Genomic DNA, 18803 nt, shown 5'->3' with positions numbered 1-18803 from the left:
TATTTTAAATAAATCCCACAATGGGTCAAATAAAGAGTTGCTCCATTGATTTTAGACAAAATTTATTACATGTACTTGGATTTTTATCATCTTCAGTATGACCTCTGAAGCATCAGAAAAGGGTAACGCATCATGATGATTCATGCCTGCTGTCTCATGAATCCAGTGCTAAGTTTATACAGAACACAGCCATAATAAGGTATGCTGGATTTGGGGCATGTTCTGCCAATCCTTCCACTATGCTTAGTAAATCCTGGTTTATAACAGTGTGTTGTGCCAACCCACCAATAGTCAACAAAGCATGAGTAAGCAAACCTTAAGTGAACCATGGGGTACTGTAGCTGGTTTCCATGTATATGGGTTGCTTTTTGTTTGAGACACTATAGTAATTCATCTAATATGGCTTAGCATTACCATGCTTATAGCTTGTTCAGCTAAATTTCCTGAATTTATCCTGCTGTAAGAATACATTGCTATAGATTGCTTAAAGAAAAATTAGCATTTTCACTCTAGTTGTTTAGAAAATAACTGCAAACACTGTTTCCCTTTCAAAACAGCAGCACAATATCTATTGCCACAAACCTAGTCACCCATGCGATCTTACTTTTTTAAAAAATATCAGCTATTGCATGTGACAATTATAATCATCACATGGAAATCAGTTTTTCTCCATTACCAGAAAAGTCAACTGACAGGTACAGAGAACAATACCTGATTAATGATCCATTGCTTATTTAAGAATCTGTTATTGATTCTGATATGTACTGTCCACTAGCTGTTTGTATATGTGGGGATGTTATAGTATGCTTCTCCCAATCTGTAAAACAAAATCTACGCAACCAGTAATGAGTAATCTAAGAGTGAAAATGGATAGATGCATCCTAGGCACTCTGCATCTGAAACAAGATGAGATGGCACACAGTGTTGCCATTATTCTCTGTATTTTGAAAGGGATCATGCTGGGCAGGAAAGAAGTATATCAGAGAACTTTGATAATACTGATGCTGATAACTTTCCAATTGGGTTAAAGAGATGCTGCGTTGCTGGGAATTGTAATCCTACCTTCATCCCCACACTATCAAGTGTGTGAAATCCCAGAGTCCCATTTTTTATTTCTCAAATAGTTTTATATATCATCAAAATGAAGACCCCCCAATCTGATTCTCCTTTTCATCGCATAATTCAACAGAGCAATAGATTTCCTTAATGAACATCTGGATTTATGAAAGCAAATTAGACTAAAATCAGCCCAAATTATATGAAGACACCGAGAAGTATGTGTGGTCCTCAAACTGGGTTAGGAATTTTCTAAGATTTCTCAAAAGTGGGGAGAGAAATCTTGAAAAAAAAGTGACAAGGCTGTTAACAGTGTAGGTTTGCATTATATTATGTTATGATGAACTTCAACAATATTTTGGAGGTGGATCTCAGAAGAAGAATGGGAGAAATCCAATTACTGAAAAGTGCTTTTTAAAACAAAGCTGAAGTATAGCAGGCCAAGACATTTGAACGCTCTATTACTTAATGGTGTCTCCCTGGCACCATCTGATCTCTGAATAACTATTTGCAATCCATACCAGATCTTAGCAGTAGAATCATTAACAGTAAGAATCAGAAGCATAATAATGCTAATAATAATAGCAGCATAGTTTCTTATTTCTCACTTTTTCATGCACTTCAATGTACTTGTAAGCCCACTTAATAGATCTGTCCTAAGTGACTGCATTTCCCATTCATTTACAGGAGAAGAATTAGTCCTGGTGAATTATAAAATGGTCACATTTCTGAAGATGTAAAACATTAGATAGCCACATCTCTTATGAATGCTGTGCCAAAACTCACCTTTCAGTGATAATGTTGTTCAGTTTAATTAGACATAATCTTTGCAGTTTTCATTAGCTATTAACTTTATGTAAAGATAAACTTAAGCATAATGGGCATTTTCATTATCACATAATTGTTATTTTAATTATTACATTATGAGCAATATAATATAGTACATATTTTTACTTCTTCACATTAGTGAGCAATTATTTCTAAAGCCTCCTATAATAATCTACCCGCCCACAGAGGCCAGATTATTAATGCTTCCACATTATTACTATGGTCACGTGTGTGTCAATAAAATTGGACAGAGAAAGTGATCTGAATTCACAAACTAGGCCATATTTTGTAACTTAGCAAATAGTATCTGAGAGTGAACTGGAGAACAGAAAATTAAATTAGGCAGATATATGACTGATAACTTCCATATGAATTTGAACTTGATTTAATTTACTTTCCCCAAGTTTAAGCTAAGCAATTCCTTAAAAATAAGAATGAAGAACATTACTGATTGTCTCTATATATGCATCAGTTATAAGGTGGTAGAAGTAGTTCTGTAATTTCTTCTAAAATATTAATAACTTTATATTGTCTCAAAACTGGTAAGACCTTTATTCTAAGTAAGCATAATAGAATGGGTAGATTTCAGTAATACTGAGATAAATAAGTATTATTAATAATGTATCTCACTAAACCAGGGAGAATGTGGTTATATAAAAATCTAACATTATAGCTAATACTGTTCATCCTACTTCAATTTTACAATAATACAGGATTCTTAAGTCTCCTGCAACCTGTGGAATTCAATAATAAATCAATCCTTATCATGCCAGCAACTTCCAGATCACATAGAGTAAGCGGCTCAGGGGCACCTTTTGAATGAACATTTCATCCTGTTGAATCTAAAGCATTTACAAGTAAAATTTCTGATTTTTACAGAATAAAAATACAGAATTTCCATAAAGAAATTGTGTGACATATAGAATATGGTAAAACTGGAACGGCCATTTTAAGGTGCAATTGCATCTGACTACTTGGTGCGATAAAAAGAATTAATCAAGACTTTCCTCAGCTCCCATCATCTGAATCAGCCTCAGACAAGAGCACTTTTATCTTTATTTCAGTGTGAAAGTTGACACAGCATGGGATCTACCAGCACTATGTAATCTGGAAAGTATCTTCAAAGAGTGGCTTTGATGGAATTATTCAGGTGCTTTACCCCTTGCAAAAAACCCACAACCCTACAGTGATTTAGCTATTTATGCTTTGCCATCAATGTTTCTGTCACTATGCTCTTCTGTTTTTGATGTGAAATATACTGCAGATTAAGTTGATACACTTGTTTTTCATCTTTATAAAAGATAAAAAATCATTCTGATAGTCAATAAATATACTGTGTCTTTTGAAAAAAAATGATGGACTTGCTCATGCATTTATAATGTCAACAATGGTAGATTACTTTCCTTCCATACTAGCCACCAAAACTGTTGAAGAAAACAAGAAGAATATTTATTTATGACAAAGAAGAGAAAGAAAACAAACTGGGAAGTGCTAATGGTACGATTTACTGTGAAGAAAATCCTGAAAGAATTATGCTCTCCAGTATGTTCTATCAGATAAAAATTAACATGGAAGCATTCTAATCTCCATGCATATTTGAAGTTTGGCTATAGCTGAAGCAGAAGTGAATCGCTCTCTGTGGATGATTGTATATAAAGGGCATTTTATTTCAAGGAAGATACAAAGATGACTGCATCAATAAGCTACGGTAGTCACCCCTGCCCTAGATACATTACGTATCCAGATTAGGAAGCATTCCTCATATTCTAAACCTCCTTAATTTTCCCTTTATTGGCATCTAGTCTGATGTACATGATTTATAGAACAAAAAGGAGTACAAACTAAGGCATAAAAAGTATAAGGCCATGAAACAAACAAACCACCATTAAGAAAATTTACATTTATTCAAACTAGCCAAGAAAGCACTGGGCCTTTAGATGAGAAAAAGTGTGAAAGCAATGCTCAAGGAGAACATGGAGAGGGAGAAAAATTGAGTGAATTCTTTACATTACTGAATTATTGCAGAAAACAAAGTACAAGTACCTGAGCCTATACTGACTTTTTCAAGAAGGCACCTGGAACAATTAAAGTGTATTAAACTTACAAGAGAAGAATATGAGAGACTACACAGGAGCAATGAACTGGTCCTGATGGCATCTGCCTGAGAGTTCCTAAAGAACTCAAAACTACTGACCTCTTAGTAAAATTATATAACTTGTCCCTCAGTTCTACTGGATCAGAAAGTAGCCAACATTAGACTAATTTTTAAAAATAGACCCAGGGGAGATCACAAAAGTTGTTGGCAGTTAGCTTAACATCACAGGAAAATCAGCCAAGCATAGAGAGGAAGAAGCCTTGCTAAGAATAATCAGCATGGATTCCTCAAATCCTGCCTCATCACCTTCCAAGAGTTTGTTGAGAATCTCAACAGGCATGTGGATACGTGGACTTTCAACCAGTTTTTGACAGTTTCTCATCAAAGACTCTTCTGTAGTTATGGGCTAAGTCATGCTTAAAAACTGAAAACAAATAAGTGGACAAGTTTCTCAATGGAGAGAAATGAGAAGTGAAACTCCTCAAGGATCTCTGTGAGTTTTACCTTTTTCATAAATTATCTTGACTTAGGGATAAGCAGTAAGCTGGCCAGATTGGTATGTGAATGATATCAAACTATTCAACTGATGCAGTTTGGAGTAAAACAAAACAAAACAAAACAAAACAAAAAACACTCTTGAGTTCAGATATATACCAATTGGATCTGGGCTATCTGCAACTAATCAAGAAAAAGATATTTGGGATATTCCTAGTAGATAGCCCAGTAAAGGTGTCCCCTCAGTATGTGACAGCTTACAAAAGGTAAATTCCATGCTAGGACCATTAGGGAAGAAAAGACTAAAAATAAAACTGACAAGATTAACTCTTACCCAAATCTATGATCCTATGTGCAGTGCTGATTGTCAGTTCCAGAAACTGGATATAATAGATTTGGAAAAAGTACAGAAGACTGCACAAAGTGGATAGGGGTTGAACAATTGTCTTATGAGAAAAAGCTAGAACTTTAGCATTAAAGAAGGCAAATGAAAGGAAACATGATTTTACGTAATTTACAGTTGTGCATGGCATAGAGAAATTGGACAAGGAGAAATTTTTCTCCATATTTCACTGGTGTTCAATGATCCAATGAAACTGATTGGAAGATAATTTAGAAAGACACTGCCACATGACAATGATGATGGCCATTAACATGAATGGTTTAAAAGAAGATTGGATAAATGAATAGAGGACAGTTTCAAGTGTTATTAAATTTGAAGACTCAATGTTACCTTCAAGTTGGGGAAAACATTTCTCTACATACCGCTTACAAGGAACAACAATGGGAGAATATAATGTAAGAGTCATCTGGTTGGCAACGGTGAGAAACAAAATGCTGATTAAGATGGGCCTGATCCAACAGGACTATTTTTACTTCCAAACCGGCTGTACATACTATGAAGAAAATAGGTTCAGTTTCTGTTTCTGATTGATTGGCACCATACTATGAAAAAGATGTGGGTCTCAACCAGGAAGATAAAAACATTGCCAAACAATAGGCAAAGAAACAGTTGATCTGGTCTAAATCTGGCTTTCTGCAAATGGAAGAACTCCTTCCACTCAAAGTCAGAAGATGACAGTGATTTCCCCCCCCCCCCAATTTATCTTTCTCTGTTGTCTCCAGTGCCATATTCTAGAGAAATATCCTTTGAGCCTGGGTTTCAAAATCTGGGGGAGGATTAATTCTCTTCTTTTAGCAAAAGTGGAATTCTGCTGAATGTAAATATAATGCAGTGGAAGCAAATAGCCTTTTTAAAGTAGCAATTCAATAACTTAAGGATTGCTTGAGGACAGAATAATTCTGTCCCCATAGCCATTTTTCAACCATAAAATATAAAAATGTAGCCTATATCCTAGTCTCATAAGCAGCCCTTCTTTTATAGAATATTCTACAAAGTTTGTTCATTTCTGCAAATCCAAATTTATATGTTATCTAAAGTGAAATCCCAGATTTGATTAAACAAAACACTTAAGAAAACACCATAAAGTGTAATTTGCTTCAAGTTAATATAACCCCATGAATCTCCACTAAGAAAAAAATTACACTTTGTTCAGTGGACTTACCTGCATTTGGTAAATGTGATTTTTTACCTAGAAGTTATCTCATACAATCCAGATATGATCAGAAATTTTGATTATAGAAATATAAAACAAATATAAATTAACTAGCTATTTTATTATTTGTGCACCAAGGGCCATAGTTTTCATAAAGTTGCCTCAAACTATGTTCATTTCTTAGAATGTAAAAAAACAGACTTCTCAGCTAATAAAAATAAATGTCTTTGTTCATTTAGAATGCCTTTATAAAGAAACATAAAAGCACTTAACAATATAGGAAGATTAAGTTTAGAACTCCAACTACGAAGTCCAGTAAGGAAGATGATCTGATCTCTGGAAAAGCACTCATGAAATAGTTTTAAATTTTGAGGCATAAAGTTGATGTAGTTTATCTTGGAAGAAAGAAATGTAATGCAAAGCAAAATTTGGGGAATTACAGGTTGCTATGGCAGGCTTCCTCAACTTGGCATTTTCAAGTTGGGTTGCAATACAACTTTTGGAATTTCAAATAAGCTTAATAGGCATGCTATCTAGGAATTCTGAGGTTGTACTCCGAAAAACGTCAGATCAGAAAAGGAAGACATAGGGCACAATCAGAAGACTTAGAATGGAGTCTTCATGCAGAACTAAGTAAATCTGAGTCCGGTCAGTACCTAAATGTATCTACCACCCTGAAAGGCAAGACAGAAATGAACTTGAAAAGTGAGATGAATATGATACACCTATATCAGACCTGCTCTCACTAGCACTGAGACTCACAACTGATTAGAAAATGAATCTCACAGTGTTATGAATCTCAAAAAGATTACTTTGTACTAAACAGTTTTATGGACTGAATTACATTGTTAAATGGTCATATATGAACTGTTGCAATAGCAAACCAATTATGCCACTATACAGTAACTGACCAGGCACCAGGTTCACCAGGCCAGATCCTTGAAACCTGATGTAGAAGTCAGTGAACAGCAGAAAACATTTATTTGCCTCACATGATAAAACATACTTTCAAATCCAAATATGCCATGCTATCTGGTACATTTACTAAGAATACAAATAAGGACTCTACCAATGAAACTCAAAAGCAATTTTTTGCCTTAGGAGCTAAATATAATACTATTATATTATACTAATATAATAATATTCAAATTAGGTAACATAGCCATGATTTCATTTCCAAAGGTAGAAAATAAAGAACCTCTGTCTTACTAGAATACTTATATCTCCATACAAACGTGTTTCTTCTTGAATTATTCTGGATCCAGCAAAAACAAGTATTATCCCTACTCCTGGAAAAATGGAAGCATATCCTAAAAATGGAGGTTCATGAATGGAAAGGGCAGAAATAGTACATTAATTCTTCTACTGGGATGTATAGTGATAGGATGAAACTATTTCACATAAAAGATTCACCCCCCCTCAAAAAAAGCATTTTAGGATGAATAAACCTTAGATTTTGATCCAGAAATAGAGGAAGAACTTATTTTAAAAACTGGAGATCTTGAATATATCCTTGGAAAATCTTCTGTAAGGCCTGGACCAAACCAAATAGTTCAAAGTATCTGAATCAGCAGACTTGCTTTTTTTTACAGAAGCAACTCATAAAATACCCACCAAATCATACACCATCTTGGAATTGCATGTATGATGGATCTTGCAGGTTAAAATTCTGGCATTATTTGTACATCATTTTCAACTTGTAGCAGAAAGGAGGTTACTAACAGAGTTACAGAGAGCCAGTTTGGTATAGTGGTTAAGGCATCAGGCTAGAAACCAAGAAAGCGTGAATTCTAGCCCCATCTTAGGCATGAAGCCAACCGGCTGACCTTGGGCCAGTCACTCTCTCAGCCCCAGGAAGCAGGCAATGGCAAACCACTTCTGAAATCATGCCAAGAAAACTGCAGAGACTTGTCCAGGCAATCTCTAGGAGTTCACACTGACTTTAAGGCACAAAAAATAAAATACAATAAAATAAGCTAGAGTTATGCAAAATTTTTTGAGCTCAAAGTATTCCAAACTCAGAACAGCTGTTTCAAATGTTCCAAGAACCCTACATTTCAAAGACATGCCACAAGTTTGGGATAAAACAAGGATTGTTCATAGGCCTATATAAAGCAACATGTATTTGCTGTGATACAGCGATCTGCATTCAAACAGAACCTGCATCGCTAAGCATATCAATACATTAGCACTATGTTAAAGCATGTGGCTGGGAACTTGGCATGTTGAAGAAGTGTTAAGACATCTAGACAGCATCAAATTAGGAAGATTATGCTAACCTGTTGGTGTGAATACTGTCTCTGAAATCAGCTGACAATCACATTTTGTAATATGTAATTTGTGTGATAACTGAACAGAGGCCCACTAGTCAAGGTGTTGGCCCTGAGAGCAGATTGCCCAACACTTTTTGTTTTAGGCACTACACATGTGTACCACTATGAGCTGTCAAGCTGTAAAGTGCAAGATAAACAATAATTATGGGAAGAGGAATTGCAGGCTGGCTCTGCAATTGTTTAATGATATCTTTAGTGTCATTGCTATGAAAATGACTTGTTTGTAAAGGGCAAATAGTTTCAAACTGGACTTTCCATTTAAACCACTCCCCTTTTCTACATTATTCCATTATTCTACATAAGGCTACAGTATGTGGTGCATTGATCTCTTTGGTTCTAACCTTCATTAATTTTAGAGATCCCTGAGGGTGGAGCCAGCTAATTAAATGCTCTCTAGAGTTGCTCTCCATGTATTTTATTAGGTCAGAATGAACTCTTTTTCTTTCAATGCAATCTACAAAGATTTTTTTTCCCTTAGCTATTACTAATTAAATGATGCTGTAAGGTTTTCTATTACATTTTTAAACATCAGGGAAACACAACTGCACATCAAAATTCAGGTAAACACTCCAAAAAGGGGAAAAAAAATCTTTTTCACATTTGGTTACTAGCTGGCATCCCTTCAAATATAGCTTAAATTCTCCTTTCATCTCAGTCTGTGTATTTAATACTGCTCTGAATGGTGCTAATGAAATACTGGAAGAAGCTGTCAGCTTTTGAGCACCTTCAAGGATGTACAAACTAAAAAGGCATTAGTATGAGAGTGTATCTGCCACAGTATATTATTTATGCACAAAAATTATTCAGAAAAGAAGGAGAGTTTGCAGTGACTTAAACTACCTTGCTAATTAAAGTTTCCAGAAAGAATAAACTTGCCTCCACATTCACATTGAGATGGAGACAAGAACATCATAATTTTTAGCAGCCTGTTTTGAAATCTATTTTTTACTTGGTTAAGATAAAAATGAGATCTGTTTGGGAACTTGGAAAGTAGATATTTAATGGTCAATGCCCTTTTTTAAAAAGAGAGGGAGGAAACTCTTCAGTTGCATACATGGAGGGAGGGAGGCCTTTCCAAATTATGGTCCACTCCTGAAATGATCGAATGGATTAATATTCCTCATTCCAGCCAGTAAAACAAACCTGTTAAAATATAATCTGAATAACTTGTTTTTAATTGTTGGGCTTCCTATTTATTGGAACTCAACATCAGTGGAAGAAAAATAATGGATAAATACATGGTGGTGGTATAGGATGCAGTGACAGTGTAGGAACTCTGATGATATCTTGCCATCAACCCCAAGAAATTCTTATTAGTGGATCCATAAAAATGATAGTTTGGACTCTTCTATCAGCATATATAAATATAATTAATAAATTCTAAATTCTGGGGCATTTTGCATTACAGAAGTGGCTATAGTACATGCCTATTAATTATATATCTCTAAGAAATATACAATGTAGATAATGATAGAAGCACTTAGTCTGGCAGGATCATATAACACTGCAGAACCATCAAACATTTGATAATGGCTTAACAAGCTAGAAATTTGTTAGACTACGACCACACATTAGCCATATACAGCATCTCCACAGTTATTATTTTAGTAATAAGCCTCCTAAAAAAGCCAACTCTAACACAACCCGTATATTTCTGGGCCCTATGAGCAGCATTTGGCTTCCTTCTAACTTTGCTGCAAAGTCAGAGCACTATTTGAAACCCCCTAATGGAAGCAAAGGTTGTTATTTCTCCGAGGAGGCAAAAAATATTTGGCTTTACTAACAAAATAAGAAAAACTAAGAGACCGAAATCAAAAGAGTGAACAAATGTTCAATGGTTTGGCAAGGCATATGCGGTCATTTTCTTCACATATGGAGCTCAGTTACTATTTGACAGTTCAGCAAATGGCTCAGAAACAGAATACCCTCCTCTATCTGACTCTGGTGTCTCAGTGAAGCCAGGACTGAGACAGCAACATATGGAACATGGCAGAAGAGTCAGCATGGCCCACAGGACATGACAGCCTTGGGCTTTGATCTAAAACTCATGCATTTGAGTCCTACCTATACTATAAACTCTCTAGGTGTTTTTGGCAAATTGGTATATCCAACCTTCAACTCCCTCATACAGAAATGGGGACATTATCAGCCTGCTTCAGAAGTACTGAGAGGAATAATAAGATGGAAGACTAATGCTATACTTCAACTACAGCTATAAAACAGAGTTCACAGAGGTTGCTGTGTGCCATGGAAAGCTACATATAAACATATAAGCCTTCAAAAATGTTCTTCTATGCAGGTGTACACTGATTTTAATAAGTAGAGTGTATTATATAAGAAAAATACCACTTACAACCCCCTCCCTTTGCTTAGTAGAGCTACATTTTAATATCAGTTTTTTTCTTTCCCTGCCTTAACATAGAGGCAAACTTCATGCAACAATACAAATCCATACTGTATAAGGAAAGCCTAATCATTATTTCTTTCAATCAATGAGCATGTATGAATTTAAACTTACCATTATTTCTACTGCAAAATCCTGTCTTTCCTGTGCTGCACTTTCTTCCTCTTCTCCTGTTGTTCCCCAGTATTGACTTTCAGAATGTCAACTTGTCAACTACACTCTTATACTCTGAATAGTGCTGTGCACGCTGATGGTACTTTACAAAAAAGCTATAATAAGCACATTGTCCCCTCAAATTTAGCCTTTGTGAGGATCCAAAGGTATATAACATTTATTGGAAAAGTTGTGGAAAAGGCATCAACGTTCCTCTTTTCTTTCTCCCCTTGCTCTTCATGACCAAAAAAAAAAATCTCTACCAAAGCCATTTTTCTTTCATTATTATTTGTTTAAATAACACCTGGGCTGTATTATTTCAGTTCATGGGTAGTGTGTGGTTTGTTCCATAAAGTTGGCCTGAGAGGCTGTGAAACACTCTGCTTTCTCTAGGTGAACACAACAGTGCTTCCTTCAATGGCCCAACTAATTGTTCAACCTATTTTCTGCTCTTCAAATTTTACAAGACTGTTTTGATACAAATATGTAGAGCCAAACAGAACATAAGAATAGTCTATCTACCTTGGGATACATTATCATCCCATGCTTATAAAAACACTGAAAGGCTTGAAAATTCATAAAACCTTAACAAACAGCACACTAATAATGTTTTTTTCTCTATGTTTCTTTCTGCATATCAACTGCAGTAGCCGTATCGTTTGATGGTGCCAACCTAAACACTTCGGAATTATTCCATGAAGCTATCCTGCCTATGAATTTTGAAGTGTGGAAACTGGCACCTTAATCAAATGTAGCTGAAGTAAACATACAGTATTAAAATGCTCTGGATAAACATCTAGTAAGTTTTGAGGATCTAAGCCAAAAATAAAGAAAAGGATAATTAGAAGCTAAGGTGTTAGAAGCTCTCCTTCTAACCTAGGAGAGGTTCTTGGCTGACATCTCATCAAGCGCCCAACAGCAGTTAAAAGAGTATATCTATTTAAAACACTGATGTGAGAGATTGATTTATTAGTGACATGTACAGATAAAAAAAGCAAGATGGCTCTTTCTTGTTAAATTGGTGAAATAAGTGTTTTGGTCTGCAAGGTAGGACTTACCGATCTTTCCCGGTTTCCTTTTTAAAGATTTCATCACAGTAGCTCATGCGTTCTTCTGTGGTCACATAGATTTTGGCCCCAGGGTAACTGTCCACAGTGTTCTTCAGCATATTGTATACAATGCCATTTCCATCTTTTCTCATATTTCGGAAAGGTCCCCAGATGACATAGATTGTACTATTTGTTTCCTTGAAAAAGTAGTCTGCATTCCTAAGTAAAAGAGGGACACTAGTATGGGACACAACTCTTATCGTTGTCCTTTTCCCAACATCATCTTCATAGCCCTTGGTGGGAGCATTATTCATTCTCCATATACAGGAAGCCTGGTCAATTTCAAATCCTACTTTCTGTTCTGTCATCTGACCTGAGTTTGAAATAATGGCACAGAGATCACACTCCAGTTGCAAAGGCTATGGAAAAGGAAGGGAAAAAAAATAGTCAATCAATTTTGCATGAGAAATGGAAGCAATTTGGGACTAGGGGATTTAAAGATTTGGAATCAGGTTATATGCATTAATAAGTACCTCCCAAATATCTGATCCATCAGTAACAGTTGTTAGACCAGTGAGTATCAGCGACCCAACTTTTTATAGGAGAGCCACACCTCTCTAGAACATGTGTTTTCCTCTACTTCTTGTTGACTTTTAGATCATATCTAAAAATCAATTATTTGCACATTAATTTAAACCTGTGGAAGTTTAAGCAAAATATATAGTCCAGGTCCATTATAATACAATTATTAGAAAACTTTATTACATGCTGTATTCAGATAATATGCACTAGCACAACTGATGTCTAGTTGAAAGAATGCAGTAAAGAAAATAAAGTAAGTGCAAACTGTTGAAGGAAGAGAAAATTAGTCAACTCATTTGTAGGAATAGCCATTTAATAATAGGGTGGAAATGCCATCAGCAAAATTTCTTTTACTATGTCATCACTGAACACTGCATAAAATGTATACTCCATTCTCTGTGATTTTAAGTCAGTCAGGTAATTATTGTTTGTTTCAAAATCTGTCTTTCCATTCCAAAATGGACTGTAAAGAACAGCAAATACAGAAGTTGTTCTGTAGTCAAGTGCTGTTTTGACACCAAAAACTTGAGAGATATTAATAAACAATTTTTTCTAATGCATTTTGGACAAATAAAATATTTATTACTAGAGGCATAAAGGAACTGAGTATGGATATTCTTGATAAGAAATGGGAAGTATTGAAAGTTCAAATAATCAAGACAGGTCCTGTTAATCTTCTATGGTCTGTGTTATTTCTCAATTGAAATATCTTATTACCATATAGTGTGCAACCTCTGTGTGTATTAGTATGTATAGTACTAATACATACTGTGTATCAGTGTGTATTAATATTAATACAAGTTCATGAGATGTGGGCAATTGTTTTGCCAGTCTCTAGATTACAGATCCTACTTGCATCAAAAGTGTGAGGATGCTTGAGATGAAGCTGAGTTTCAGTTATAGCTAGCCAAAATATGTCCAAATTCTCTTTCCCTTTAACCAGGGAATACTGCATGAGGCACAAGTGTAACTAAATCTGGTAACGTATTGTCTGTCTTACTAAGAAGCATTATGCAAAAGTCTTAATTGACCAAAGTAGGGAATAGATAGCAGAGGTCAATATCTATGGCCTCATCTGGTGACAACCATGGCATATGGAAGTTGTACTTGGCCTGTGTCATCCCCACTAGGTAAACCAGACTAGGGAATCAACCACATGAAAGCTAAAACTCTTTTACTGAGATTGGCTATAACAGTCTGCAAGTCTGACTGTGCTATTCCTCCCTTCCTTCTAATACCCCAGTGAATTGGGAGGAGTCTGTCTGAGCCACTTCTGAATTTTATCTCATTGTTCTGGACTTAAAAAAAATGTTTCAGCCCCTTTTGCTTAGGTAATGGTTCCTGCATATCTCAGTCAAGGTCATCTTCCTTACTGTCTATAGCATGTAAAAATAAATGGTAAAGATCATAAATTAACAAATGAAATGAATGAAAGAAAAATAGATATACTGTCTACCTGTGAAACAAGGGAAAGTAGATGTACTAGATCGGAAGAAAGGTGGTCTTGTGGAATGGAGTTGAGGAATACGTGCAAAAAACAGAAGGCATAGGTTTAATTATGAATGAAAGGGTTAAAATATATGCCAGTAAATATAAATAGGTTTTTGTGGATATGTATGAAAGCAGAAATTCAGAAACTGAAGATAGTTGCATGTTCTGCTCCAGTGAATGGTGATAATGGGAGACCCAGATATGAGTTTTGATAAATATTTCACAATTTTATGAATGAATGTGGTTCAGGGGAAAATCTTTTGCTAGGCAACATGAATAAATGGTTGGGAATGAGACCTGAGAGTGCAGAAGAAATTATTGGGTCATTTGTAGATTCTACAAGGAATGAGAGTAGTGACTTTCTATCAAATATCATCTTAGAAAGTATTTGCTTATTCTTGTTTGGAATATGTTATACGGTTTAAGCATAAGTCTAGTTGTACATATTCATGGCAAAGGAATAAATGTAACTTTAAAAGCATGGCTGAGTTCACCAATGAAAGGTTGAGAAAGTATAGGATACAAGGGTGATCAGAGATTTTTAAATGTGGCTCAGATTATTTCTTAGAAAGAAATAATCAAGAAGGAATCTTGGGAAAAATAGAATTGGAAGGAAACAAAAGTAAATGAGAGTGAAATTAAAATGATTGCAGGAAGACAATGTATAAATAGTATATGAAAAAGTAGAAGAAAAAAGATTAATCACCCAATTGAATGAATGGAAAGTGGATGTAATGAAACAACATGTGGAAGATGCTTGGGACTGAAGAAATTATCTCTATCTCTATCTCTGAGAGTGCCACAGAAATGTGTTAAGAAATATGAAAAAGAATGCTTGGTGGAATTTGAAAGAAACTATAGATGAAGAAAACTGCACGTAAGAGAATAATTGCTATAACATATGATGAGAGAGAGAGATATTGTATGATTGTATAAAGAGAAAAAGATTGTTGCAAAGAATGTAGTCAAAGAGAGCAGTGAATGGTTAATATTACAATAGGCAGACAAAATACCAAACAATTTTCATGGAAATAAAAAATTGTTATAAATGGAAATAAAAAGTATTCTTGATATTCTAAGAAATAATCTGAGCCACAGTTAAAAATCTCTGATCACCTTTGTATCCTATACTTTCTCAATCTTTCATTGGTCAACTCAGCCATGCTTTTAAATTTATAGAAATAAAAAAACTGTTTTGTAGGTGGGTGAAAATCGCTAAACTAGATGCCACCAGCATAGTGAATGGACTTAAAAATAAAAGTGATGTAGTGAGTTGCGATGAAACTAAAGTGAGAGAATGCTGGAAGGAGTATTTTAGACTTTGTACAGGAATGATATTGATATGTCAATGAGTGGAATTGAGATGGATGTAATAAATGTTAGTGTCCAGGAAATCACTGATGAAAAGGAAGTAATAAATGCTGGGAGTATACTGAAAAGTGGTAGAGCTGCAAGTATTGATGTTATAACTGGTGAACTGTTAAAATATGGATATAATTTGCTTACACAGTGGTTCAACATTAGTAGGAAATAGAACAAGGAAATGTGATGGATCTATAATAATTTAAGGTATATATGGAGAAGCATATGAGGAATGTTTGTGGTGGTATGTTGGTTGCAATGATGTGAATGTGCATTTACTTCTGTGTGCAAACAATGCTGTGTTCTTTGCAGGGAATGAGAATGGCTTGCAACAAATTTCCAATAGTTTGCATGATGCATTGAGCAACATAGATCTGCATCAAAGATCAAGGTAGTTGTGTTTGACGGCAAAAATGGACTGAACATTTACAGATCATACAATCATATAATGCAGATTAGGCAGATGAAGTAAATACATTTGTATTCCTGGTAACGTGTTTAATAAAAATTGAAATGCTGGTAGAAAGTTAGTTGGTAGTATGTGATCTGCTGAAAGGAATGACTGTTTGTTGAAAGGAAAAACTAGTTGTGTATAAGAGGGTAGTTCTCATCATTTTAACATACAGAAGCAAGAGTTGGATCTGTCAGAAAAAATATATGCTAAGCCGATTGCAGTTGGAATGGGTATTTAAGAAGTGTACATAGTAACACAAGAAGAGATAGAGCAAGAATGAATGGGTGATGAATAAAAGTAGATTCAATATAAAATTGAGGGACCAGTATGAAAGATGCACATGGATGTGGTTTGGTCACATGTCAAGAATGAATAAAGATCAAATTGCAAAACAAATCTATGAAGAAACAATGACTAGGTCAAGAGGAGAAGAAAATTGTGGTAGAAAGGAATCAATGAGATCCTCAAAAAGGGAGGTTAGAAGTTTTAAAAACAAAAGACCATGGAGTACGGATATAGTAAAAACAAGGATGGTTTGCAAGGATAGAAAGGTATGCAGAGGTATGGTGTCAAGCCCCTAAACTGCAATGCAAATCAGAAAAGGAAGATTCAAATGTTGTTAATTAGGTTTAATGCCAGGAAAAAAACAGATACAGAATTTTAAAAATTAAATAAGCATGATTCCAGTTTACTAGTGCATACATTACTAGTGAATTTATTAGTGAATTCATTAATTGTGAATTGCTTGAACTTGTAGATTGCTTAACTGAAGGGCTAATATTTTTTTCAGATAGGACTGAAACATACATTTCTTCTTCATTTGTCATGTTTTAAAAAACTTCCCTTCCCCGCTCTTTTCTGAGAGTTTTCTTACATGTGCTAGTATAAACTAGATTTATTTACGTATATTTCTTTTCCTTTTATCTTGTCCGGGGGGGGGGGGATTTGCACACTATCTTCTCATTCCTTTTAGTGCTTTGCATAACACTGCTTACCCCAAAATGGAATAATCAAGATCAAATGTCTTTTTAAAGTTTTTAGTACTGAGATTATTATTAAGATGGCATTTTTTAATTGCATCACTGATCATTTTCCCTGCAGTATCCAAATTGTTCAGCAAATTCTAATAGAAAAGAGGAGGTAAGAAAATTATTTTCAAGTGTTAAATGCACCAATGCAAAAACCCAAATTCCTTCACAGAAAAGTAAACAATTGTTTTCTCTCTGTGTGGAACTCATAAAGCATAGGCTGGAGTCTAATCCATGTGCAAAATATGATCAGCATACTGAGACCACTGTGATGAATGTTCCTATACAGTAAACCATTATGCACTAGCTTGCTTGATCTGCTCTTTAAGAAGTAAGCTTAGGTGGTTGACTTTAAATACATGCAGACTCTCATCAAGGCACTCATCATCTGCTCTAGCAAAACTAACACCAAACCAAACAGCTAAGCTTGTGAGAGTTAAATCTTCCCCTGATTCTCCAGGGAAAAACTGCTGACTGATCAAGATTTATCACTTACTTAAAGTGCTTTTGAATGTCTTCTTTCTAATCATTTTATTTGCCTACAGAACTGTGTAGCTTAGCATAACTATTTAAGATGCTGTAGCTCTGATCAATTCAGCATATGTATCTAAGAAACCCATCTCATATAAACCTCACTTGTGACATATGCATAGGACTATATTTTAATCAGCAAGGAACAATGAAATGTTTGACCTTTCCATTTTCCAAGAAAGCCTTTGGTCAATAGAAAGCATAATTAAATGGTGAATTAGGACTTCAAAAACAATGTGGTTACCCTAGCAAAGAAAGAGGTATGTAATAAAAGGTCACCTATCAACCAGTCCCAATGATTAAATCTTTGCATTTGCACTAAAGTAGCTCCAGAATCAAAGGTTACCCCCATTAAATAATGAATGCAACCAAGCTGGAAAAGGTCAGACTAACTGGCCCTTCCTAATAGTTGCTATGTATTTACTCGTGTGAGGCCAAAGAATTGTTTTCAGTATGATTCCCAGTATGTTACAGGAAAAATTATTTTGACCTCAGATTAACAAGGATATGCCCTACTCCGATTTCTTGGATAGCAGATTCTCCTTCCAACAATTTGTTCTATATATCAAAAATAATCTTATGAAGAAATTATAATGGATACTCAGGAAATCCAAAATTCATCAGTTCACCTGCTATCTTATTGATGTACTTTTCATTTGTAATTCAAAAACACTGAAGTAATCCTTTGTTTGGAAGGAACAACTTTTAACAATTCATACCATATATCAATTGAGTCCTCTAAGTTGAGTTTCTCTTGTAATTATCCAATTTGTCTGAATTCTAACAAAGCAGGTACCAAAGCTCTAGGGATACATATTTTATTTTAGTGCTATTTATTCTTCAGACCTTCCAGAATACCAACAGAGTTTTTATTTCTGGAGAATACAAGATGTTTAATGATGCCAGCTGGGAATAGCCTTTGCCTTGATTTTTCCTGATGTTCTTTTGAGGTCTCTCAGTTGAAAGGTACAAAAGAGTCATTAAATGTCTGGCATTAGTTTCATTGTTTTCCTGTGTTTTATGAGGAAACAAAGTATGTATATTAATTTTCTTGTGTTTCACGAATAATTAACCAAGCTGCTTTGATCCAGAAATTGTGGCTTTCTACAGCTAAGCCTTTGCAGAGGAGAAAACCAGATGGGCCAATTTAATTCAGCTCTCAGAAGCACTATATAAAAATCCTAGTCTATAACCACCATGGCACACATACTTACACACAAAGAGCATAATCTGGTTATTTTTATGTGAGTTTTGGTCCCCTGATTCCGCTACATTTTCAACTTACAGCAAACAAGTTCACTTAGCGCCACATGCTGTGGGAAGAATCTCTATCTTCATAAAATTTGATATTCAAGTTCATCAGAGTTTTAACATTTGGAAGTTATT

General features: G+C 35.0%; 1 protein-coding gene across 1 annotated transcript in view; it reads right to left on the bottom strand.

Annotated features, from left to right (window-relative positions):
• ST6GALNAC3 (ST6 N-acetylgalactosaminide alpha-2,6-sialyltransferase 3) overlaps positions 1-18803 on the bottom strand; it is a 314798-nt gene that overhangs the window by 113480 nt on the left and 182515 nt on the right. Inside the window, exon 3 of the mRNA XM_063298138.1 lies at positions 11979-12388. Coding sequence (XP_063154208.1) covers positions 11979-12388 — 410 coding nt within the window. The remainder of the gene's footprint in view (positions 1-11978; positions 12389-18803) is intronic.

Source organism: Candoia aspera, chromosome 3 (assembly GCF_035149785.1).
Source record: "Candoia aspera isolate rCanAsp1 chromosome 3, rCanAsp1.hap2, whole genome shotgun sequence".
NCBI classification, from domain to species: domain Eukaryota; kingdom Metazoa; phylum Chordata; class Lepidosauria; order Squamata; family Boidae; genus Candoia; species Candoia aspera.
This window is presented reverse-complemented; position numbering and strand designations above follow the sequence as displayed.